At 52.4% G+C, this 23831-nt stretch overlaps 1 protein-coding gene across 1 annotated transcript; it reads right to left on the reverse strand.

Annotated features, from left to right (window-relative positions):
* Positions 1-35: 35 nt before the first annotated feature.
* Positions 36-17842, reverse strand: Ubxn11 (UBX domain protein 11). Its single transcript, XM_038333960.1, has 14 exons — positions 17744-17842; positions 16781-16809; positions 16289-16387; positions 12620-12720; positions 11805-11859; positions 11341-11414; positions 7966-8092; positions 3225-3439; positions 2900-2977; positions 1856-1976; positions 1642-1745; positions 535-608; positions 312-452; positions 36-231 (listed from the first exon to the last, which is right to left on the reverse strand). Exons 1-14 carry the CDS (start codon positions 17812-17814, stop codon positions 36-38), a joined length of 1485 nt encoding a protein of 494 aa, XP_038189888.1. The 5' UTR covers positions 17815-17842.
* Between the last annotated feature and the right edge of the window lie 5989 nt (positions 17843-23831).

Raw genomic sequence — 23831 nt, forward strand, 5'->3', positions numbered from 1 at the left:
AGAGCCTGTAGAGCTCATGTCGGGCGGCACTTTATTCAGGGAAGTGAGCCTGGGCCAGCGTGGGGGCCAGAGCCAGTGCCAAAGCCGGGGTTTGACGGCAGGGCTCTTGGAGCCCGTAACAGCAGTGTTGCATTGGGAACCAGGCCTGCGGCCTTCAGGGTGAGTGAATCATCCTGGTAGACCATGGATGGAAAGGTGCTGAAGATCTCAAAGGTGGCTGAATCCATGTCCCTGGGTGTCCATCAGAGTACATCAAGTTAGGCCATGGGGACAGGGACGCCCTGCAGCCCCCAGCCCTGCCTCGTACCCACCTGGCCTTTGCTAAGAGGTTGCGCACGTCGCCTATGGTGTCCTCAGGCCGCATCATCAATAGGAAGGCCTGTTCCCCGTTCTCAGACTTGATGCGCAACATGGAGAGCGGAGGCACTGGCATGGTGGGTGACTCCTGGCTCCTGCAGGTCCAAAGGCCCTCAGTGCTCCTCAGCTCCCAGGTCCTCCCCCTCTACCCTGCTCTCACCTCTGCCCAGCCCTCACCTCTGCCGCTCAGAAGCCAAGGCAGGTGTCTCCACTATGATCTCCTGGATCCGGGCAGGCATTGGGCAGCAGCTCTGGAAAGCAGCCATGAAAAGTGGACAGAGCCCAAGGTCCCACCTACTTTGTTCCCCCTTAGAGAGGACCGGCTCATTCTTGAGCAGGAATGGATGAGCCCCATATGCCAGAGAGCTGGCGTGTTCTGTGTAAAGGGAAGGAGGCTCTGGAAGGCAACACCATCATTCTTCCAGTCCGCTGTAAGAGACAAGCCCACCCAGATGACGGCCAGGCTTAGGGACCTAACCTAGCCTTGGCTCAGGGAAGACCCTGAGCCGAGCCAAAGGATGAGTAGCGGTTATCTGAAATGGAACAGGGCAGGGACTCCCTACGGCACAAAGATCCCAACCAACAAGAACCTGAATGAGGGATGTAGTCGGGAGCCTGGCGGCAGTTTACAGCTCTTGAAGCAAGGAAACAAGTGAGACAGGAAAGAAGGGAGGAAAGGCTAGAAATGGGGAGGGCACTGGTACAAAATGGATGTTCAGGGCCAGGATAAGGACCTTGGCTTTCTCCAAGAATCCCCAGGCAGTCCCAGCAGCAAAGGCTGCTGAGGGCCATGGCTAGCAGGAGCAGGAGGGCAGTGGGAAGGTCAGCACAGAAAGGGTGTGAGACATCCTGCAGCCTAGACTAGGGAGGTGGGCTGCAGCCAGGAGCTCGAGGGGTGGCCAGACTGGACAAGACAACTTGGGCAAAGGAGATGAGTCGGAGACAGCCTTGGCACCCCTTTCTCGGGTGGAGACCTGGGGAGAAGAGCGGGGTAATGGCAGAAGATAATGAACTCATGGCATCTGAAAGGCCTGCGGGACAATTGAGAAGGAGCTCCTAGGCCAAGCTCAAGGACATGCCCCGGGCCTGGGGCTCACGCCCCCTCCCCCCTGTGGAGTAGAGCACCAGCTCCACGGAGACACCATATAGTTCTGAGAGTGTGCTTGCCATCCTGACCTTTGCTTGGGCCTATAGGCCTCAGCCTCCAGGCAAGACACTGTAGGCTGAGCCAAGGTTGGTGAAAAAGTCCCCTGGAGAAAGCTGGGGAATTAGGGCAGGCCTCACCTGCAAGGTGTCCCTGATGGGGCCCCGGATGTCAATCACCTCGCCTTGTCGGATGACACACTTGGGAAGCCTGTTCAGGAATTTCTCAGCAGTCATCCTGGAGCCTGCAGAGAGGGCATCGGGAACCTTGGCCCAGGAGGAACAGCAAGGGCTGGCAGAGGCCACCTGGAGTTGCTCTGCACATCCCCCCAGCCAGCCTTGGGGCCCAGCTTACCTGAAGTATCATCCACCCTGTCCAAGGCCTTGCGCATTTTCTGCCGGCCCACCACGCGACCCTCACCTGGGAACGAGCCCAGCCCATCCTCTGGGAAGACCTGATTGCGCAGGTCGCTTACCTGGCAGGAAGGAAGGGCCACAGAAGCAGGGAACCCAAACTCCTCAGCTCTGCAGCCTCACCCCCACCCGTTTGCCCAAAGGCCTCCAGAATAACCCAAGAGAACCACAGTTCAAGTCTCTGCTACCTCGGGCTCCGTTCGTGTAAGCGCCCCTCTTACTCGTGCTAGCTGATGCCATAGTACTGACGACCCCACACACTGGAAGCTGGTCACACAAGGCGATGAGTGTCAGGACAGGGCAGAGCCCTGCTCTAGTCTATCTACAGGGCAGCCGCTATCACTGCGGTCTCCACAGTTGCCCTGTCCAGGTCGTTCCAAGGCTGTCTCCACACAGAACTCTCAACCCCCCCCCCCCCCAGTCATGACTCACACTCCTTTGCATCATGATGGCACACACCCTCGCTGTGGAGATACCCGCCTCTGGAACCTGCTGCCTCCTGGTCCCTCTGACGACAACCTTCCTCTCACTCAGCCCTGGCAACACATGGGCTCCTCTCCTGTCCTCGCAGCCCAGCCAGCCCTGCCTCCTTTCATTGTTTGCAACTCATGCCCGCTTCTACCCAGTCACGTGGTTTCCAAAGCTTCTGGAGAAAACTATGCCCCCTGTGCAGTGTAGATTCCTCTAGAACCTCAGGACCTCATGGTGTCCTGAATGCTGGGGAGGGCAGAGTAGTGGTCTCATGCCAATGCTGTACTTTCAAGATGCCAGCAGAGGGCACAGTCTGCTGCTCAGCTTGGGGGCCCTCAAGGCTGCTCTGGTCACGTCAGCCTCCACACTCCGCTCCCTCCCCGTCCTGCAGGGCGTCCTGACTGGGTCCCCCTGAGTGAATGGCTCCCTCTTAGGATAGCTGATCCCTGAGCAAGCTATCCCCAGTCTCTTCAAAGCACACAGGGAAGGGGTGGGTTGAGGAGCCACTGGTTACCTTAAAGGGGACTCCATCAGGATACAGCCGCTGGAGCTCTGAGGGAAAGAAGCCATCCAGTATGTCCCGGAGGCAGCGCTACAGGAGAGTAAACAGGCCTCTGTAGCCATGCTATGACATGCTGTGCCATGCTGTGCCATGCTATGCCAAACCTGCTACCTATTTAGTTGGCAAACCCTAAGCATCATACTCTGGAAATACTGGGAACTCTGAGACTGGAGAAGTGGGGCCTGTGTACTCTGTGGAGGACACGCTAGTGCAGTGAGCTGGCTCCACCTTCTCCCAACAGGGGCGAGCAGGCCTGGGCCCCACAGCCCCATCCTACCTGTGTGGTGGGATCGTAGAAGGGGCGGAAGGGCCCGTCAAACATCATAATGCCATTCCGGTAGAGCTTTAGTGGGATGGGCTCTAGGGTTCGGAGCTGTGCCCCACTGGGCACTGGCGTCACCTGGGCCTCTCCCTCCACCACCAGCTCACTCAGGTCCTGCAGACTGGCCAGCAGTCTGTCAAAGTCCACCTCAGGAGGTACTAAAGAATCCCCTGGCCAAAAAAAAAGTAGATGCCCATAAGCCTCTGTGGCTGCTTGTACCCTGGCAGCTGTCTCTTGGGGACCCTCCCGCACTGAGAAGAGGCCTCAGTTCCTAAAGGGGCCGCGTGAATACTTACTGTGAACTGTTTGCTTATTTGAGCCCTGATTCATGTAGTCTTGAACTATATAGTGAGGATGACCTTGAATGCTTTCTGATCCTCCTGCCTCCACATCCCAAGTGTTGGGATGACGTGAGTGTCATCACACCTAGCAGGGTACTTACTTTGGGTCAAGGGCTTAATATCCATCATCCCATTTCCTCCATGTAGGTTCCTACCCTGTAAAGGTTATGCTCCTTCCCACTGTCAGAGATGGAAACTGAGACCAGAGAGAGTTTGGTAGCTTCTTAGATGTGTACAGCATTAAGACCAAAAGCCAAGTTTGATACTAGATCTGTGCCAGGCACTGGGTTGGCAAAGCTCCCAGCCCTGGATCTAAGCTTTCAGGATTCAAATCCCAGCCTCTGCACTTCCTCCTGTGTGGCCTTACCCAATGCTTGGGGCTAGAATGGGATGCCAGTAGCGGCGGCCTCCCGGGGCGGCTATAGGTGCCAAGGAAATGGCCACATGAGGGCTAACTCGGAACAGCCTGAACTATCCACGTCCGATCACTGGTCACCAGCTCTACCTTGTACAAACGGTCCTCGGGCCAACCCCAAGGCTGAGAGGCAGGGGCTGTTTAGTCTCCACTATGTGCATGAGGAAGCAGCGTCGGAAAAGTGGAAAGTGACTCAGGCCATCTGGCCAGCCAGAGGACTCAGGACCCAGCTGCATCGTCAGGAGGAGGGGGCAAGAGGGGGGTAGATGACTGTCAGGAAGCTGGGCCAGCTGCTGCACAGGTGGGACGACTTCTGGGCCTCACTCTGAGAACCTGCCAGGCTCTGGCTCCTCTGGAAACTGCTGCCTGCATACGTGGCTGTGCACAGTTCGAGAGGGTGTCGGCAACATGATCAGGACAGCCACGAAGGGGCCAGAGGAAAGGGTGGTGGGCAGGAGGGATGCCAGCTGGGCCCTGCCCCTAGAGTGCAAGCCTCCAGCACATCTGGCTGTGGGCTCTGAAAGCTGTTCTCACCAGGACAGCTAGGCTGTGGCAGGATGGGGGGCAGGGTATTGGGGATGCAACTGCTCTCCCCCAAGTGGACCTATACAGGTGCAGGGGCTGTGTTTCCTGTTGTCTCTGCAGCTGCTGAGCCCTAGGCCCTCTGCCAGTCTTTCTTTCTCCTTGGCACTGGCTACCATCTGAAGGGCTATGCCCATCCATCTCTGGGCTTGCGCAGTCTTCCCTGTTGTGTGCACCAGCAGCCCAGTTTACATGCTGCTGGGAAGTAAACCTCATGGATGGGAAGCAAGCGCTCTGCCAACTGCATTACACCCCTTGCCCCACAATGGATGATGCCTGCTAGAGGGCAAGCTGTGGGGGCACAGGGGACAAGTAGAAGATGTGTTCAGACACCAGCTATCTGGTCCAGCCCCTCCTAAAGGAGGCCGGAGACACCTTCGGGCCAGGAGGAAGGCTGCTCTCCAGGATGGGAGGTGATGGAGGAGAGTTATCTGTCTATGTTACTTTCATTGGTTAATTAATAAAGAAAACTGCCTTGGCCCTTTAAGAGACAGAAAATTAGGTAGGTGGAGTAGACAGAACAGAATGCTGGGTAGCAGGAGTGGCGAGACGCTTCAGGGAGTCGCCATAGAGAGTCTCCATGCTTCTCCTCATGCTGTCCCCACAGCGGGCTGTGAAGTCAGTGGGCTATGGGCGACTTTGTGAAGCTGGGTGTGATGGAGGAGGGTCATCTGTCTATGTGTTACTTTTCATTGGTTAATAAAGAAACTGCCTTGGCCCTTTAATAGGTAGGCGGAGTAGACAGAATAGAATTGTGGGAGAAAGAAAGCAGAGTCAGGCAGACACCTCAGGCAGACGCCATGATTCTCCTCTCCGAGACAGACACAGGTTAAGATCTCTCCTGGTAAGCCACACCTCGTGGTGCTACACAGATTACTAAATATGGGTTAAAGGAAGATGTGAGAATTAGCCAATAAGAGGCTAAAACTATGGGCCAGGCAGTGTTTTAAAAGAATACAGTTTCCGTGTAATTATTTCGGGTATAAAGCTAGCCGGCAGCCGGGTGGCAGGACGCAGCCCCGCCGCTTCCTTCTACAGGGAGGGGTGCTTGAAGCAGAGCCTCACCCGCCACAGGGTGGACAGCAGGGACGACGCTAGGAAACATCAGCCTTCAGCATCCTCAGCACCCACAGCCATCTGCTGGGGACTCAGGCCTAGAGGACTGTGACAAGGGCACCACGCCCTGGGCTGCTCAGGTTTGAGCCATAGATCTGCCTAGCAGGCCCTCAGGTGCTTCCCATAGCCTAGGACCTGCTCCCTAACATCTTCTCACAGCCACCGTCCAAAGCCACCTCTGACTCCTCTCCTCCATCACCCTCTGTCTCCTCTTCTATCAAATGATTGGGCCACCTCCCAGTGGGCTCTTAGCCCCCTCCATTACATACTCTTCAGATACTTAGTCTGCCCATCTATAAAATGGAATACCCTTTGGCCCATGCCAAGATTGTTTATTCAAAACACTTTCAAAGCTGTAAAAAAGCCAGGCATGGTGGTGGAGCACGCCTCTAATCCCAGCACTTGGAAGCAGAGGCAGAATCATCTGAGTTTGAGGTCAGTCTAGTCTACATAGCAAGTTCCAGGACAGCCAGAGCTATCCAGTGAAGTCCTGTCTCAAAAACAAATGAATAATAAGGAAGGGCAGAAGATATATAAATGGACTGTACTTTAGACATGGGAGGGTTGTTTGAGATTTAGGGTGAGTAGGGCAAAGCCCAGGCCCAAACAGAGGCCATGCTTGTAACATGGGTTTACAAGGCTGTTTGGATCCCAGGAGCTGGAGTCACGGGTGGTTGTGAGCCGCCCCGTGTGGGCGCTGGGAACTGAACTCGTCTTCTGGAAGGGCAGCAGCATCTGAGCCCTCAGTCATCGTCTTAGCCCCATGTTTATTCTCTGAGATAGGGACTCTTGTAGCCCATGCTGTCCTCAGAACTGCCTCCTAGCTGCGGACAATCTTTAACTCCTGATCCTCCTGTCGCCACCTCCTGCGTGTTGAAATTGCAAGTCTGCATCACCCTGCCTGGCTTACCAGGTGCCAGGAAAGGAACCCAGGCTTTATGCATTATGGGTAAACACCCTACCAACTGAGCCATGCCCTCAGCCCTAGACTCTGCTGTCATCTTCTAGACAGTCCCTTTGGGAATGCTGCTTCGGTTCCCAGGGCACTTGTTTCCTTTGGAGTCTGGGAAAGAGCATGACATGCAAGGGCCTCCTTATGTGACTCATTTGCTATTGGTAAAACCCCGAGGGTGACAATGCGTGCCCCATTTTGTTGATGAACTTGAGGCTCAGGGAAGGGAAGTGGCTTGCCTAAGCCACAAGCCACCACTGAACAGGTGGTGGAGTAGAAATGGGGATCTGAGTTAGATTCCGAAGCAGAGAGGTGAAACTTCTCCACTTGAGAAAATGGGCCCCATTTCAGAAACAGCTTTATGGACCTGAATCTAAGGACAAGGTGGGTTGGGAGCCCCACTAAATATCAGTGATTAAACATGAAAAATGACACAGAGGCAGGCGGATCTCATAGTTGGGGCCAGCTTGGTCTACAGAGTGAGTTCCAGGACAGCCAGGGCTACAGAGAAACCCTATCTCTGTCGCCAAAAAATAAACAAAATAAAACAACAAAACCCCCATGAAAATCAGTGCCTATCAAACCAGATTCCCATGTCCTGATGCACACATGAGCCTGCAGTGGGACCCTAGGAGGAGGTGGAGCCCTGGGAACTGGATCCGGGCTTCCAGTCAGAGGGCATGCCTCCACTCTTCACCACCACCACCCCAGCCCCACTTCGCCAACCAAGCACAATACAATCTCCCTAGGCTGGCCTTGAACTCCCAATCTTCCTGACCCAGCCTTCCAAATGCTGGGATTACAGACAGGTGTATACCACTATGCCAGGTTTTGTGAGGTTTTGTTTTTGTTTGTTTGTTTAAAGACAGTGACCTTGGGTGGTAATGATGTAAACCTTTAAGGCCAAAGCCAGCAATTCAGAGATAGAGGCAGGTGGGTCTCTGATTTCAAGTTCAGCCTCATCTACAAAAAGAGTTCCAGAACAGCCAGGGCTGTTAGACATAGAAACCCTGTCTCAAAAAAAAAAAAAAAAAGCAACAAATATCTAGAAATATCTAGTAAGTCTGGGTCTCTGTAGTCCTTGGCAGATGAGCAGGTAGAGACCCAAGTGAGACCAGGGAGGGAGACCTTGGCTTGCTTTCCTGGGTCAGGGACAAGGTGTTGGTAACTCAGCAACCCCACGTCCACCCCAATACTGAGAGGCCAGGGCTTGAAACAAAGGGCCTCTGGGAGAGTGGCAGGCCAACAGGGAGTTGCTGGAAGAGGGCCAGGGCAGATGCTCTACTGTACCTGGCTTCCAGAACTTCTTGGCCTTCATCCAGTCCCGCTCGTTATTTTCAGAGGCTATCTTTTCCTCCGAGTCCTCCTGGTCCATGGGCTCGCCCACCCACTGCAAGCCATAGTCACTGAGGAACCGCTGTGGGCAGAAGAGCGAGAAGTGGTAGGCACCACCTGCCCAGTTTCCATGGAGAGCACCAATCCAACCCAGCTGTTCTCAGCGCAGAGCGGCCTGGACAAAAGACTCCAGACACTTCCAGCCTGTGACTGTGGAAGCCCTTGACCCCCTAAAGCAGCGGGCTCCTTCCCCTGAGGGCGCAGGCCAGCACCTGTTCACTGTGCTCAGTAGACCTTTTGCGTCAAGTACTTAACACAGTACGTGACCCCAAGAACTTCTTAACACTGGCCACTGCAGCTCTGGGGACAGTGCGGGTCTGGCCTAACATGAGGAGGTGGCAGAGACACCTGCTCCACAGGAGTGAGCCTCCCTCTCCTTCCTGACACAGACTTGGTGTGCACAGCTCATATGTCTAGGTTCTAGGTGTGTGCAGTGCACATGCATAGCTGCACTTGTATGTGGAGCCAGAGGACAAGCTGGCGTCACTTCCTCAAGCACTATCTGCCTTGGTGTTTTTCACTCAAGGACCTGGGTGCTGCCTGGATCCACGGCTGGCTAATGAGTTCCAGAGATCCACCTGACTGTTTTCCCAGCTCCAGGGTGATTAACTCTGTGAAACCATTCCTGGCTTTTTTCTTTTCCTTTTTTCTGTTTTAATGGATTCTAGGAACAGAACAAAGGTCCTTATGCTTGAAGCAAACACTTTACTTACTGAGCCATCTCCTCCCCAGCCCAGGAGGAGTTGCGTATACTTTTTACTTATTTTGGGGGGTGTGTTTCCAGACAGGGTTTCTCTGTGGAGCCTTGCCTGTCCTAGAACTCACTCTGTAGACCAGGCTGGTCTCAGATCCGCCTGCCTCTGCCTCCAAAGGGCTGGGACTAAAGGTGTGCCCTTCTTGGCCAGCTCCTCTGTGCGCAGCTCACTCGGGGGAGGGGTGCGGCTACCAACTGCCTGCCAATGTGGGCCCTGACCCATCCCGTCTCCGCTCCTCTCAACAGCTGGTTTCCCACTCGCTGCTTCTGTGCACCCCCACACGCCTGCGAGGTTCCTCGTGCCCAGCCCTGACCACTCTCCCTTTGTATGGCTCTTGTCCACCCCTCCTTACATAAGGACAGAACCCAAATCCACAGCCAGTGAGACTCTCACCTCTGAGCTTGACTCCCACTCACAACTACTCAGATGTCCACCGAGCCCCAAATCCACGCATACCGATGAGCCTGAGCCCACACTGCCCCAGACCTCCCCGCATCTCAGCAGGCAGCACCTCTCTAGCTACCAACCTCCATGCCCCACTCCTCTCTGTTGTAGGACCCACAGCAAGGCGCTCAGTGCAACCCCAGCCCTCGGTCTTCTAGCTCAGGCTCTCACCCTAAGGCAAGCTGCCATGGCCTCCTTCCCACCTCTGTCCCACACAGAGGCTGTCTGTCAGGCCTTCTACTCCTGCTGCTGCCAAACTCTGGAGTCAGTCTTTCAACATGGCTGCTTCCGTCCCATTTCCACTTCCTGCACCTCCGAGGCTGCCAGCACCCAGCCGCCACCACTCTCCTTTAGGGCTCTGTTCACGTGCACAGACTCCCTCAAACAGAGCCCACAGCGAGGCACCTTTGGCCTGACTTCTCTTTCTCCCTCTTCACAGGACCTCCACAACCAGATATGCGCAGGTGGAGCCTTCAGCCTTTGCCAAGACCCTCGCAGGCCCCGCCCCTTTCCAGATCTGCTTGCAGTGGCTCCTCCCGCTGTCTCTCACACCAGCTGTCTAGACCCACGTGTCTCTCCGCTGCTGCAGACTGTCAGTCTTGAGCATGTGGGGACCGTGTCTTGTTTTACAGATGACACAAGCCTAATGGCTGGCAGTGTCAAACAGGATAAACACTTTAGGTTTGTTCAATTAGTGAATCAATAAACATGCGAAGGTGCATGACTGAGCCGGGGTGCACTTGACTGCGAGGCTGGCTGTGGCCTTGCCCCACAGGCTACACATTCCAATAAGGTAGTTCAGGCACAGATGCAGTTGCCACCCACAGCCCCAGATGTGAACATCTGCAGTGGGCTGCAGGTGCTGGTATCATGGGCTGGGGCTTTGGAAAACCTTCTGCTTGAAGACTGAGCCACTGCATTCCAGCAAGGCCTCGGGAGGAGGCCAGCAGAGGACCAAGGCACTGCACCCGCCGAGCAGGCAGGAATACTGGAAACTTCTGAACACCCAGTGCCTTCCAACTCAAGCTTTGACTCTTGACTGCAATGCTGAGTGGAAGAAAAATGACTGAGGTGACCAAATCAATGGGTAAAGAAGTCATGGCCACCAGGCGGTGGTGGCACATGCCTTTAATCCCAGCATTTGGGAGGCAGAGGTAAGCAAATCTCTGTGAGTTTGAGACCAGGCTGGTCTACAAGAGCTAGTTCCAGGACAGCCTCCAAAGCTACAGAGAAACCTTGTCTCGAAAAAAAAAAATAAATAAATCATGAGGACCACCTAGCACTAGGTCCAGGTTCTTAGAGGTCCCGCAGAGGAGGAGATGAGACCCCAGGAAAGCAGAGGATGAAGAGCCCACACTGGTCCACATCAGAACGGGCTTCAAGGGCTTCTCCAGGGGCCTAAGGTGGGAAAGAGTGTTAGGAAGGCAGAGTGGATGGAGAGTAGAGAGTGAGGGAGGAGGGCTGTGTGAGGAGGAGGGAGGAGGGCTGTGTGAGGAGGAGAGAGGAGGGCTGTGTGAGGAGGGAGGAGGGCTGGGAGGAGGAGGGCTATGTGAGGAGGAGGGCTGTGTGGGGAGGAGGGCTATGTGAGGAGGAGGGAGGATGGCTATGTGAGAAGGGAGGAGGGCTATGTGAGGGGGGCTGTGTTGGGAGGAGGGCTATGTGAGGAGGAGGGAGGAGGGTTGTGTGAGGGAGGAGGGCTGTGTGAGGAGGAGGGCTGTGTGGAAAGGAGGGCTGAGGAGGAGGGCTGTGTGAGGAGAGAGGAGGGCTGTGTGAGGAGGAGGGAGGAGGGCTGTGAGGAGGAGGGCTAGCCACAGAGCTGCAGAGCTGGAGCAGAACAAGTGGCGTCAGGAGTGCACTAGGCAAGAGCAGGGCCCTTCAGAGTCTGTTGGCCACAGAGGAGTAGTGTGCCCTGGTGCTGGACACCTGCCCTGGCTCTAAACTCCGGGTCAGCCCAGAGCAGGCAAGCAGGCAGGGCCCCAGAGGATGGTAAGGGGCTGGTGCAAATCCTTCCAGGCAGCTGAGACCAGGGAAAGGGGCCTGGCTACACAGTCCACCGAGCCTGACCTCTCACCTCCATCTCGCCAACCTGCCGCTGCAGCTGAATGCACTGTGTCTCGAGCTCCTCCTGCCTCTGTGTTGCAATGTCTCCTGCAGAAGAAGTGAGTCCACTGCCACAACCTAGAGGCTGGCAAGAGCTCTGCCCGAAGGGCTTCTGGGGATCCTCTGAGAACCACCCCTGAGCTGGTCTCTCTGATCTCTCTTAACCCTGAGTGGTGGAGGTGGTGGTGGTGGGTTTGCCTGAACTGACTTTCGAGAGCCAGCCATCCCTTCTTCCACTGGAGCGTGACCCCCATGCTCTCAACAGAGAAGCCTGTGTATAAGGTATGGGGTGAAGGGTTGTTGTCCCTCTGGTCCCATCTGTCCAGACCCCACCAGAAGTCTGCCTGATGCCCTTGGAGTCTTGATTCCCAAAGCCACTGTCTAGGCTCCCACAATTCAGGGACCCAAGCAGGTACCTAATCCAGGGCTTCTTACCCTGGTTCTGCTGGAGGGTCTGCACCAAATCCTCCAGGGCCAGGATCTTCTGGTCCTGAAGCAGTGAAACTCAGAGTGAGTGCAAGTCCTAGTGGGTCCCAGAGCCCACAGGGGAGTAATGCGGTAACTTTAGCCCTCCCCATGGAACGAGCCATATCTTTGGCCTTTGAGCATAAACCTGTCCGTATAGCCCCTGCTTCTGAGCCTTGATAACCCCATCTCTCTGATAGTCACACTACCTGAGGGAAGGCCCAGCCCATCTTGGGCCCAGTGTCCAGGTCCCACCTCTGCTCAACAACCTGCTAACTACCCAGCCCACATTCTACCAGGCTCTGCCCTCTGCTAAACTCATGGAGACCAAGATCATCCCCAGGCTTGCCATCAAAGCAGGCTATTCTGGGGCTGGAGAGATGGCTCAGTGGTTAAGAGCACTGGCTGCTCTTCTAAAGAACCCTTCCAGAGGACCCAGGTTCAATTCTCAGCACCCACATGGCAGCTCACAACTATTTATAATTCCAAGATCTCTCACACAGAGACATACATGCAGGCAAAACACCAATACACCTAAAATAAAAATATTTTTTTTGTTTTTTTTGAGACAGAGTTTCTCTGTGGCTTTGGAGCCTGTCCTGGAACTAGCTCTTGTAGACCAGGCTGGTCTCGAACTCACAAAGATCCGCCTGTCTCTGCCTCCCGAGCGCTGGGATTAAAGGTGTGCGCCCAGCACGTAATTTTTAAAAAAATATTTTTAAAAAACAAGGCTGTTCCATTCAAGGAAACAGTCCTCCCTGGCTGTCTCCTGCCTCAGCCCTTACCTTGGACAGTATCTCATCATTCTGGATCTTCAACTGTTGCTCCAGCTCGCGCAGCTTCCTGCCCATGGTGGTCATCAGATCCGAGTCATGGAGTACAGGGACTGCCAAGTGGACAAGTTTCTAGTGCTCAGGTCTGGGGCTGAGGCTGACGTGGGAAGGGCCAGAGAGGGACAGGGCCACAAGGACGGGAGGACCAGCACCAACAGCAGCTAATGTCAAGTGATGGGGCTTGAAGCTCTTTACACGGAGCAGCTCATGCCGTCCCCACAGCGGGCTGTGAAGTCAGTGGGCTACGGGCGACTTTGTGAAGCTGGGTGTGATGGAGGAGGGTCATCTGTCTATGTGTTACTTTTCATTGGTTAATAAAGAAACTGCCTTGGCCCTTTAATAGGTAGGCGGAGTAGACAGAACAGAATTGTGGGAGAAAGAAAGCAGAGTCAGGCAGACACCTCAGGCAGACGCCATGATTCTCCTCTCCGAGACAGACACAGGCTAAGATCTCTCCTGGTAAGACACCACCTCGTGGTGCTACACAGATTACTAAATATGGGTTAAAGCAAGATGTGAGAATTAGCCAATAAGAGGCTGAAACTAATGGGCCAGGCAGTGTTTAAAAGAATACAGTTTCCGTGTAATTATTTCGGGTGTAAAGCTAGCCAGATCGCAGGACACAGCCCGCTGCTCCTCCAACTGGGGTGCAGCAACTTGTTCCAGGGGCACGCATCAGTGCAATACATAGGCTACATCATTTAAGTCGTGTGTGTGTGCGCGCGCGCGCGCGCACAGGCTTATATATTCCCATGCACACACATGCAGAGGCAGGGAGCACACGGTGCCTTCCCCTATCACTCTCACTTTTGTTTTGGTGGCAGTGGTGGGCAAACTGGGCCATATGCGTGCTAGGCAAATGCTGAACCTCAAGATTGCTGTTCGGGGTAGGCTAGCTGGCCAGACACTTCCACAATCCACCTGTCTCTGACCTCTTCTGCTGGGGTTAAGGCATACACAGCCATGACGAGGCTTTATATGGATGCTGGGGCTTGACTGCAGGGCCTCTGCATTCACAAAGAGTACTTTTACCCACCCAGCCATCTCCTTGCCATCCTGCCTGGTGACCTGAGTTGGATTCCTGGGATCCACATGATGGAAGAAAAAGAATGAGTTGTTGACACATACACACTCAACCTTGTGTGTGAACACAGGAACACACACACTAATAAATGGATAATCACCTAACACCCCTGTATTCTCCAACACAAGTGGTTGGGATTTTGTCAAATGGGCGTGGTGGTGCACACCTTTAATCCCAACACTCGGGAGGCAGAGGTAGGGAGCTCTGTGAGTTGGAGGCCAGCCTGGTCTGCAGAATGAGTTCTAGGACAACAGGGGCACCCAGTAAAATCTTGTTGAAAATACAAAGGTTAACATGGCTGTTTTAAAGATCTAAAGAGGGGGCTGGAGAGATGGCTTAGCGGTTAAGAGCATTGCCTGCTCCTCCAAAGGTCTTGAGTTCAATTCCAGCAACCACATGGTGGCTCACAACCATCTGTAATGGGGTCTGGTGCCCTCTTCTGGCCTGCAGGCATACACACAGACAGAATATTGTATACATAATAAATAAATAAATAAATAAATAAATAAATAAATATTTTTAAAAAATAAAGATCTAAAGAGGCACAGATAATACTGCAGCGATGCATGAAGCCATGTGCCTCCCAGGCCCCAGATCAGGGGAAAATCATTTTGAGAGACACTGGAACCACTGAGGAGACCGGAATGTGGGAGAGAGAAAGAGAGAGAGAGAGAGAGAGAGAGAGAGAGAGAGAGAGAGAGAGAGAGAGAGAGAGAGAGAGAGAGAGAGAGAGAGGTTAAGGGGATTGATACATTACCCATGCTCAGAGGTGCAGCAACAACACTGTCTGTGCTTCCTTATTGCTAGGGGCTGCAGGGGTGCTGAAGGAGCTAGACCTGCGGTCAGAACCTCTGGGGTTCCTTCTAGCTTGCTCATCCGAGATGCCCTTCTGTGCCTGTCTGTGCAGGCAGGGGAGGTGAGTACGGTGAGAGCTCATTTGCTATGAGGTGGGAGACACTGGACTCCTACTTCAGCTTCTCTGTACACTGAAAAATGCTCCAAATAAAGCCCAGGAGCCAGGGTGGTGCTGTGCCACTTTCATCCCAACACAGGAGGACCAGGAGTTCAAGGTCATCCATGGCTACATAGTGAGTGTGAGGCCACCCTAAACCACATGAGACTGTCCCAAACCTCACCCTCAAAAAAAAAAAAAAAGGAACGAAGGAAGAAAAGAGTGAGTGAGATGGGACAACACAAGCCCTCACAGAGATCCGCCTGTCTCTGCCTCCCAAGTGCTGGGATTAAAAGCATGCGCCACCACCGGCTGGCTGCCAAAAGCATCTTAAGCCACTTTTTTGTTTTGTTCCTTTTTCCTTCCTTCCTTCCTTCCTTCCTTCCTTCCTTCCTTCCTTCCATTTGTTTTGTTTTTTAAGATACGGTTTCTCTGTGTAACAGCTCTAGCTGTCCTGGAACATTTGATCTATAGATCAGGCTGGCCTCGAACCCACAGAGATCTGCCTGCCTCTGCATCTCGAGTGCTAGGATTAAAGGAGTGCACCACCACCGCCCAGCACCTTAGGTGGGAACAGCATACAGAGCATGTTGCCCTCACTGGGGCAGTATGGAGAGAAGGAAAAGTCCACAATGAGAAGTGGGGAAGACAAGGGGGCACTAAGAAAGCAAGAAAGACCCTAGGAGCAATGGGTGACTGCGGAGCCATCAACAATCTAGCCAGCGCAGTTAATCTGAAAAGGAGGCAATGGGGCAGGCAAGGTGGCTGCTGGGCAGAGAAATGGAGAGGCAGGTCCTATTGGAGACCTTGGTGGGGACACACACCAGCTGGGAGTGGCAGGGAGAGGTGGAGAGAGGATGTAGAGTCCCTAGAAGGGAAGAAGGTGGCGGGTGCATGACCGCTGCTGTCCCCTGCTAGGTGTAGGAGATCCTGTGGGACTTGAGCTAGAAAAGTCCTGTCTCTTCTCCTTTAACCCTCTGCAATGTCAAATAGAGAGGTTTGATCTAAGGCACCTCCTGCTGTCCTTCAGTATGGTGGCCACTGCTCTAAGTACCCTGTGCGAGAACTAGAAAGCAAGATGTTAAAGTTGCTTAAGCCGTCAGGGCTCATCCCCAACTTCCCCTGATACTGCCCAGTGCCTGCCGGGCCTCTCTCCCCCATGCCCACCCCACTGTAGGCAGCTCCATATAGGCCTTTGCAGACACAAAGTCAGGTAAGAACACCCTGCTAAGGGACTCTCAGCCCTTTGGGACCTTGCTGATGAAAAAGCAGATGGCCAGAGGCTCCCCTTCAGGCCCTTCGCTGTCTCTGAACCTTAACTGCAGACACGCTGATAACACATTTGCTAGAGACCAGAGAGGTGCTAGTCACAGCCTGGCCTGGGAGTTGGTCAGGGCCCCAACCTGCGGCTTTAGGTTAAATCCTGTCCTGGATGGGTTTGGGGATACAAGCATTGGGGCAGCTAGCCAGAAGTAGGAGCAGGTGAGAATAGGAGCCCTGGGTCACAGGTCCTCACTCCACCTCTAGAGCCTCCTCTGCTGCTGTGAGCAAGGGGTCCCACAGCCCTTTATCCCTCTGCTCTCACCTTGCCTACTCACAGGGGCACCAATGCCTCCATAGCAGGAAGGGACAGAGATCTTTTCTTCGGAGTTGTGTCCGTCATTCAGCATGTCCACCTCATCTTCTGCAGACAGGAGCGCCGAGGTCACTGCTCTGGTGCCACAGCCCAGAAAGCACTCTGGCCCTGGGCCCTGGCCAAGATGAAATAGCTTATATACTGCCCCCTCCCCCCAAGGGTACACAGTCAAGTCAGCGATAAGGCCAGGGCTCCAGGGAGGGAAGGCATAAGGCAAAGGCTGAGGTCCACATGTCTGGTCTTCCCAGAGCCATCTCACATTAGGCAGAGGAGTTCTATGATCGTGTGGGCATTTCTGCTGAGGAGCAGGGCAAGGGGCCGAGAACTGGAGAGTACAGGGAGCAGACCAGATGCCCAGCTTCACAAGACCTCAGCACGCTCTTTCCCTAGCTGCCAGTTGTAAGGGGAGAGGGGAGGGGCACGGGCAGAGCACACACTCACCATCTCCGTAGATTCTTATCCCTCGCCTCCTGGGAACCCAGGCAGGAAGAAGGAACAAATACAAATTAAGCCTTTCGGAATGCCACCAAGGGAAGGTTCCAGACCCCATGCAAGGCTAAAAGAGATAGAGGTTAAGCCTCTGTCTCCTGAAGACTCCCCCCATCCAAGCGGTCCTTAGCCAGGGTGAGCTGAGGGACGGCATGCTGTCCAGTGTTTAACTGCTCCCAACAGAGAAAGATGGAGGGACACTGCAGGACCGTTTTGGTGGGAAGATTCCACAGCCCACAGAGCTGGCCCTAGCTTCTCTCTGGAGCACAGTGGGCCCAGGCTTGCCGCTTAGCCTCCCTGAATCACCCTGGCCTAAGCAAGACTCCAAGTGTGTTCAGAAAAGCAACAAGGAAACAGGATGTAGAAAAAGCTTTGCTCCGGGTGTGGCAGCACTGGCCGCCAGCACTTTGGAGGTAGGGGCAGGTGGATCTTTGTAAATTTGAGTCCAGCCTGGTCTACAGAGAGAGTTCCAGGATGGCCAGGGCTACACAGAGAAACCCTGTCTTGAAAAACAAATAATAATAATAATAATAATAATAATAATAATAATAATAATAATAATAGAAAAAAGCTTTACAAGAGGACTGGGACAAGATATATGGTGCTGGCACAGAGCCCAGCACAGATGGCCCAGGCTGAAAGGACACTCATGTCTGCAGAGCCAGTGAGTGAACAGTGAATGACAAGCACTCTCACGGGGCCAAGCCTTCCAGAAAGCACCACCCGATCTTTGGTCCACACATAGCAGTGTTCCCAGGGACATAGAGAGAAAGAAGGTGGACACCGAAAGCCACCAACTGCTCTCTGTATGTCTGTATTTCCCTAGACACTAGTGTCATTCTCCTCTGGTGAGGGAAAGGGCAAGGAGGACACAGGGCAGGGGCACAAGGACCTAGAGGCCAGCTGGCTCCTTACCCAGGATTCACAGGCTCCGACTCTAGGGGCACCTTCCGTGTCTTGCTAAGAGAGGCCAGAGGTGAGCTCATTGCTCTAGTCTTGAGGCTAGCTGTCAGGAACTCCTGAGAGGAAACAGGGGAGTCAGCCCTTGGGGACACAGGAGACCCAGGACTTCAGGTCAGGAGGAGGAAATGGCAGCTTTCTTGGAGAAGAGCACTGTCCAGGAGATGCAGACTTCATTCCTCCAATGCGGGCCAGGGTTCCTGATGTCTGCTGGCTCCTCTGAGCAGCTGACTTTCTGCTCTGAACATGGAGCCCCTTGCCTGTTGGGGTGCAGGGCCTGGAACTTTCCCAAGCTTGGAGTGTGGGCACAGACGTGTGTGTGTTCTTATGGATCCATCACTGAGCTGGCTGGCATAAAGCCCGATCTCCTCCCCACCTGCAGAACCCAGGAGCCAACCCATCATCTCAGGCAGAGTGGGCTACCCACAGGCAGGAGTCATTGAAGATACAGCCATGTACCATGGAGGTCAACCGCCTGGGCCCTTGCACATGCCCTGCAGCCCAGCGTTAACTGGCACCTCACTTCCTCCCTGTAAAATATACATGGTATCAACACCTACCAGACAGGTGACCAGAGAGGGGACACAAAGTCCCAAAGCATTCTGCCAGTGCCAAACTCCAAGACAGGCACCCGCAAGCTGAATTGTGGCTGTGTGGGGCCATTGTTCTTCACACACGGGACTAACACTTGAAAATGCTGACTCCCTTCTTCTGATGAGGAGTGTGTGTGTGTAAGCCAGCTCTAACTAAAGCCACCACTTCGTTCCCTTCATAAGTGATTAAAACCTAGCAAGTCTAGAGCCAGAGAAGGGATCTCCATTAGGGAGGGTCTGGAGTGCATCTTTTCAGGCAGAGTCCTCGGGGAAACGTGACACTGGCCTTCCCCAATGCACTGGTCGGTTTGTGTCAACATGACACCAGCTAGCGCCATCTGGGAAGAGGGAGCCCCAGTGGTAAAAGGCTCCCACTGGGTTAGGCTGTAGGCAAGCCTGGGGCCGCAGCCCTCTGCTGGCTGTGCCACTCCTGGGCAGGGAGGTCCTGAGTCAGATAAAAGCGGCTGAGCAAGTCTTGGGGAGCGGGCCGGTTAGCAGCAATCCTCCATGGTCCTTATTTCATTTCCTGCCTGACTTTCCTATATGCTGGACTATGACATGGGAAGTCTAGGCCAAGTAAACTCCTTCCTCCCCAAGTTCCTTTTGGCATGGTCTTTATCATAGCAATAGAGAGCAAACAGGGACAGACTGACAACTGACACTCTCCCATAGGGAGGAGGAGGCAGCCTCCCTTACCCACCCTCCAGCCTCCCGGCCATATCCCTGCACTGCTCTGCGACTCTGGGTTCCCGCATGATTTGTGTGGATAAACAGGACAGCCCCCTGAGGCTTCTTTCACTGATGCCCACAAGCAACAAAGACAGGCCACACCCCTGAACAAACCTCCCCAAGGGCTCCTTTCACCCTTGAATGAAAAACTCAAAGCTGGGCATGGTGATGCAATACCTTTAATCCCAGCACTTGGGGGAGACAGATCCCTGTGTGTTCCAGGTCAGCCAGGGCTACAAAGTGAGATCCTGTCTAAAAAAAAGGAGGAAGAGGAGGAGGGCGAGGAGGAGGAGGGCGAGGAGAGGAGGAAAATAAAATTCCCATGGGTTATCTGGCCCTGTTTGCCTCCTCAGTTTATCTGCCCCCCCCCCAAGCCATCTCTGCATTGAAGACAGCTAAGCAACACCTTGAACGCAGGGCTCCCTGTCACTAGCCTCCTCTCCCAGGAACCAAATTCTTGCATTTTTGGTGGTAAGCCTAGGCCTTAATGGCTGCTCTCTCTCCAGCCTTAGCCTCCTCTTCTGGAATGGACTCCTCTGACCCTTCCTCTGGCCAGGCTAACCCCTCTATTTTCCTTGTTTCTTCTTAGGCTATAATTTAGCTCTTTATTTGGAAACTATCAGAGAGTCGCAGTAAAGCAGTTCTAAGAGGCCCCCGTATCCACCACCCAGCTTCTTTCTGTAGCTACACAACCCCAGTAAAGCACGAGGAGCAGGAACCGTTTCTGTGGTCTGTGTGCACAGGCCAGTGTCACTTGACCACAGGGACAGACGGCGGCCTTTCCCACCCCCACACTTTCTCCTGTAGCCAGAATCACACTGCCGCCTCACTAGCCTGGACCTCAGGCAACCACCACTGTTTTATCCCTACAATTTTCTGATTGATTGATTGATTGATTGATTGATTGAATGATTTAGACAAGATCTCAGGGACTGCAGTGATGGCTCAAAGGTTAATAGCACTTCCTGCTCTTCTAGAGGTCCTGAGTTCAATTCCCAGCAACCACAAGGTAGCCACAACCATCAGGAATGAGATCTGGTGCCCTCTTCCAGCATGGAGGCAGAATACTATATACATAATAGATAAATAATTTTTTTAAAAGATTTATTTATTATGTATACAACATTCTGCCTCCATGTATGCCCGCACGCCAGAGGAGGGCGCCAGATCTCAGTACAGATGGTTGTGAGCCACCATGTGGTTGCTGGGAATTGAACTCAGGACCTCTGGAAGAGCAGTCAGTGCTCTTAACCTCTGAGCCATCTCTCCAGCCCGATAAATAATTTTTTTTAAAAGGTGGACCTGTCCACCTCCTTTAGAAAAAAAAAAATAAAAGACAAGGTCTCAGCATGTAGCCCTGGTTGGCCTAGAACTCACAGATCTCGCCTGCGTGTGCCTCCTAAGTACCCACTCCTGCTCAGCTCTGGAATTTCCTTTGATAAAGCTACATAATAGAATCATATACTATATAATCACCTTTTTATTTACATACTGTTAGCAAGACAGACTTCATATATTTCACCATTTCAAAGTAAAATTAAGGGGTTTTCAGTCAGGATTTCTGTGTAGCCCTGGCTGTCCTAGAACCTGCTCTGCAAACTAAGGGAAGCACCTGCCTGATTCTGCCCCTTGAGTGCTGGGATTAAAGGTGTCTGCTCAACTTTAAGAATTGTTTGTAGGAGGCTGGAGAGATGGCTCAGAGGTTAAGAGCATTGCCTGCTCTTCCAAAGGTCTGAGTTCAATTCACAGGAACCACGTGGTGGCTCACAGCCATCTGTAATGGGGTCTGGTGCCCTCTTCTGGCCTACAGGCATACAGACAGAATATTGTATACATAATAAATAAATAAGAATTTTTTAAAAAGAGTTGTTTGTATACTTGTTTTTTTGTTTGTTTGTTTTGGTTTTTAATGTTTTGCTATTGAAGACAAGGTCTTACTATCTGGTCCAGGATGGCCTCTAACTTGGGATCCTCCTGCCTCAGTCTCCCCAGTGCCCAGAGTCCTGCAACTGCCACCACTATTTACCTCTGTATGTGCATGGGTGCACACACACACAGGTGTGTGTACATGACCACCTGGAGTGTCTGTCCTCAGACACTCTCCACACTGTAGTATAATTTTTTTAAAATATATAGGGTTTGTCACTAGCCTGGAACTTGTCAATCTAAGGTGGAAAGCAACAAGCCATAGAGATCCCCCTGCTTCCACTTTCCCAGCACGAGGATGACAAATGCTGGCCTGGGACACATGTGGGTTTTTGTTTTATTTTCAGTGTGTATTTTACTTGTTTATTATTTATGTATTTGTGTGTGCACACACACACCATGGTGAACATGTGAAAGTCAGAGGGTATCCCGAAGAAATCAGTGTTCTTTATCCACCATGTGGATCCTGGGGAAGGAATTCAGGTGGTCAGACACGACAGCAGGAGCCTTTACCCTCTGAGTCATCTTGCCAACCCTCACATCTGTTTTTTTTTTAAAATAGGTTCTAGAAATCAAAGTCAGGTCCTCAAGCTTCCTAAGCAAGTGCTTTACCAACTAACCTGTCTCCTTAGCCCCTTGCTGTTATTTTCAGACAAGATTTCACTGTTTAACTCTGTCTGGCCTCTCAGTCACAGAGATTCTCCTGCCTCAGCCTCCTGAGTGCTGAGATTATAGGCATGAGTCACCAAAAGACCCTGTGAAGTCCAGTGTAGTGGTGGACATCTGTGGTCCAGCAAAGGGAAGGCCGAACTCAAGGTTATCATGGGCTACAGAGCATAACCAGGCCAGCCAGAGGCACATGGTAAGACCTAGCCAAAAAACAAATGCACACCAGGGCCATGGTAGCGCATGCCTTTAATCCCAGCACTCGGGAGGCAGAGGCAAGTGGATCTCTGTGAGTTCGAGGCCAGCCTGGAACTAGCCTGGGCTACAAGAGCTAGTTCCAGGACACCTAGAGCTGTTACAAAAAAACTGTAACAGAAAAACCGTGTCTCAGAAAATTAAAAATAGTAATAATAATAATAATAATAATAATAATAGTAATAATAATAAAACAGTTGGACTGTGGTGGCGAATGCTTTGAATCCCAGCACTCAGGAGGATCACAGAGACAGGAGGATCTCTGTGAGTTTGAGCCCAGCAGGCTTATGGTCTACAGAGTGAGTTCCAGGACAGTCAGGACTGTTACACCGAGAAACCCTGTCATGAAAAACCAAGGAAGAAAAATAAAAAGAAAAGTCAAACTTTAAAAAAAAAAACAAAACCCTGTGCACTTTAATAGCTTACTCTCATTTACCTTCCACTTCCTCCCCACTTCTCCCAGACGAGCCTAGGGGGGGATTAGCAGATCTGCCCAGTCTGGACATTTCCTATAAATGGAGCATAAACACGACTAGGATTTATAGTGAGGGGTGGTGCAGAGACTATGTCGATTATGTTATCGGTAAAACAGACTCACCCAACCGAACCCAACAGTGTGCCACAAAGTCAGCTCCAACTGCATTGTGTTTTTCTCTCTTTTACTCTTGCTTCAGCCCGTCAGCAAGCAAACCCTTTAGATTAAACTCTGCAATGTCTCTCACAGTGGATTCTTTTTTCCTCATGTCTCTCAGGCCCCTCTGGATGAGATTCTTTCAGGCTATTACACCACAGGTTTTTATAGTTTTACTCTAGTCTGATCTGGTGGTGTACCTTCCTTTGAGCTCTGGGCCCTGAGGACAGAGTTAAGTAATGCCTTCAGTGGTCTGGGAATTTCTCCTGGGCAGGACTGTGCCTTCTCCCCGGGGCCAAAAACACATTGTTGTTGCTGATCCGGCACTTTGGGTTGAAAAGCTAGCCAGGTGCTCTACCACTGGGATAACCTCAGTCCTTTTAAACTTAATGTCTTATTTATTTGTATTTTATGTGTATTAGTGTTCTACCTGCATGTATATCTGTGTGAGGGTGTCAGATCCCCCGGAACTGAAGTTACAGACAGTCATAAGCTGCCATGTGGGTGTTGGGAATTGAACCTGGGTCTTCTGGAAGAGCAGTCAGAGTGCTCTTAACCTGAGCTAACTCTCCACCCCAAAATTTATATTTAATTAACTTTTTTTAAGGACTGGAGAGTGAGCCCAGGGCGTCACACATGCTACACAGGCGCTACATTGCTGAGCTACTACATCTATGGTCTTTTTTTTTTTTAATGATAAAATCTTGGACTTAAAAATGGCTTGGAGGTTAGGAGCAATTGCTGCTCTTGAAGAGAACCCGGGTTTGGTTTCCAGCGTCCACGTGATAGCTCACAACCCCTAGTAACTCCAGTTCCAGGGAATCTGATGCCTTCTTCTGGCTTCTTCTGTCACCAAGCATGCACGTGATACGCACACATACATGCAGACAACTCACATATATGAATAAAATTATATATACAGAAAAAGAAAGGTCTTTGCCCATGTGGCTCTGAACGGACTCTACAGTCCAGGCTGGCTTTGAACATGTGGCTCTCCTGCTCCCGCCTCCTGAGTGGTTAGGATTACAGGTCTGCAGAGCACCAGCCCCAGCTTTCTATTTTGTTCAGTTCTTTTTTTTCTTTTTTTCTTTTTTTTGGTTTTTCGAGACAGGGTTTCTCTGCAGCTTTAGAGCCTGTCCTGGAACTAGCTCTTGTAGACCAGGCTGGCCTCGAACTCACAGAGATCCGCCTGCCTCTGCCTCCCGACTGCTGGGATTAAAGGCGTGCGCCACCACCGCCCGGC

The sequence above is a fragment of the Arvicola amphibius genome, chromosome 6 (assembly GCF_903992535.2).
Source record: "Arvicola amphibius chromosome 6, mArvAmp1.2, whole genome shotgun sequence".
In the NCBI taxonomy this organism is placed as follows: domain Eukaryota; kingdom Metazoa; phylum Chordata; class Mammalia; order Rodentia; family Cricetidae; genus Arvicola; species Arvicola amphibius.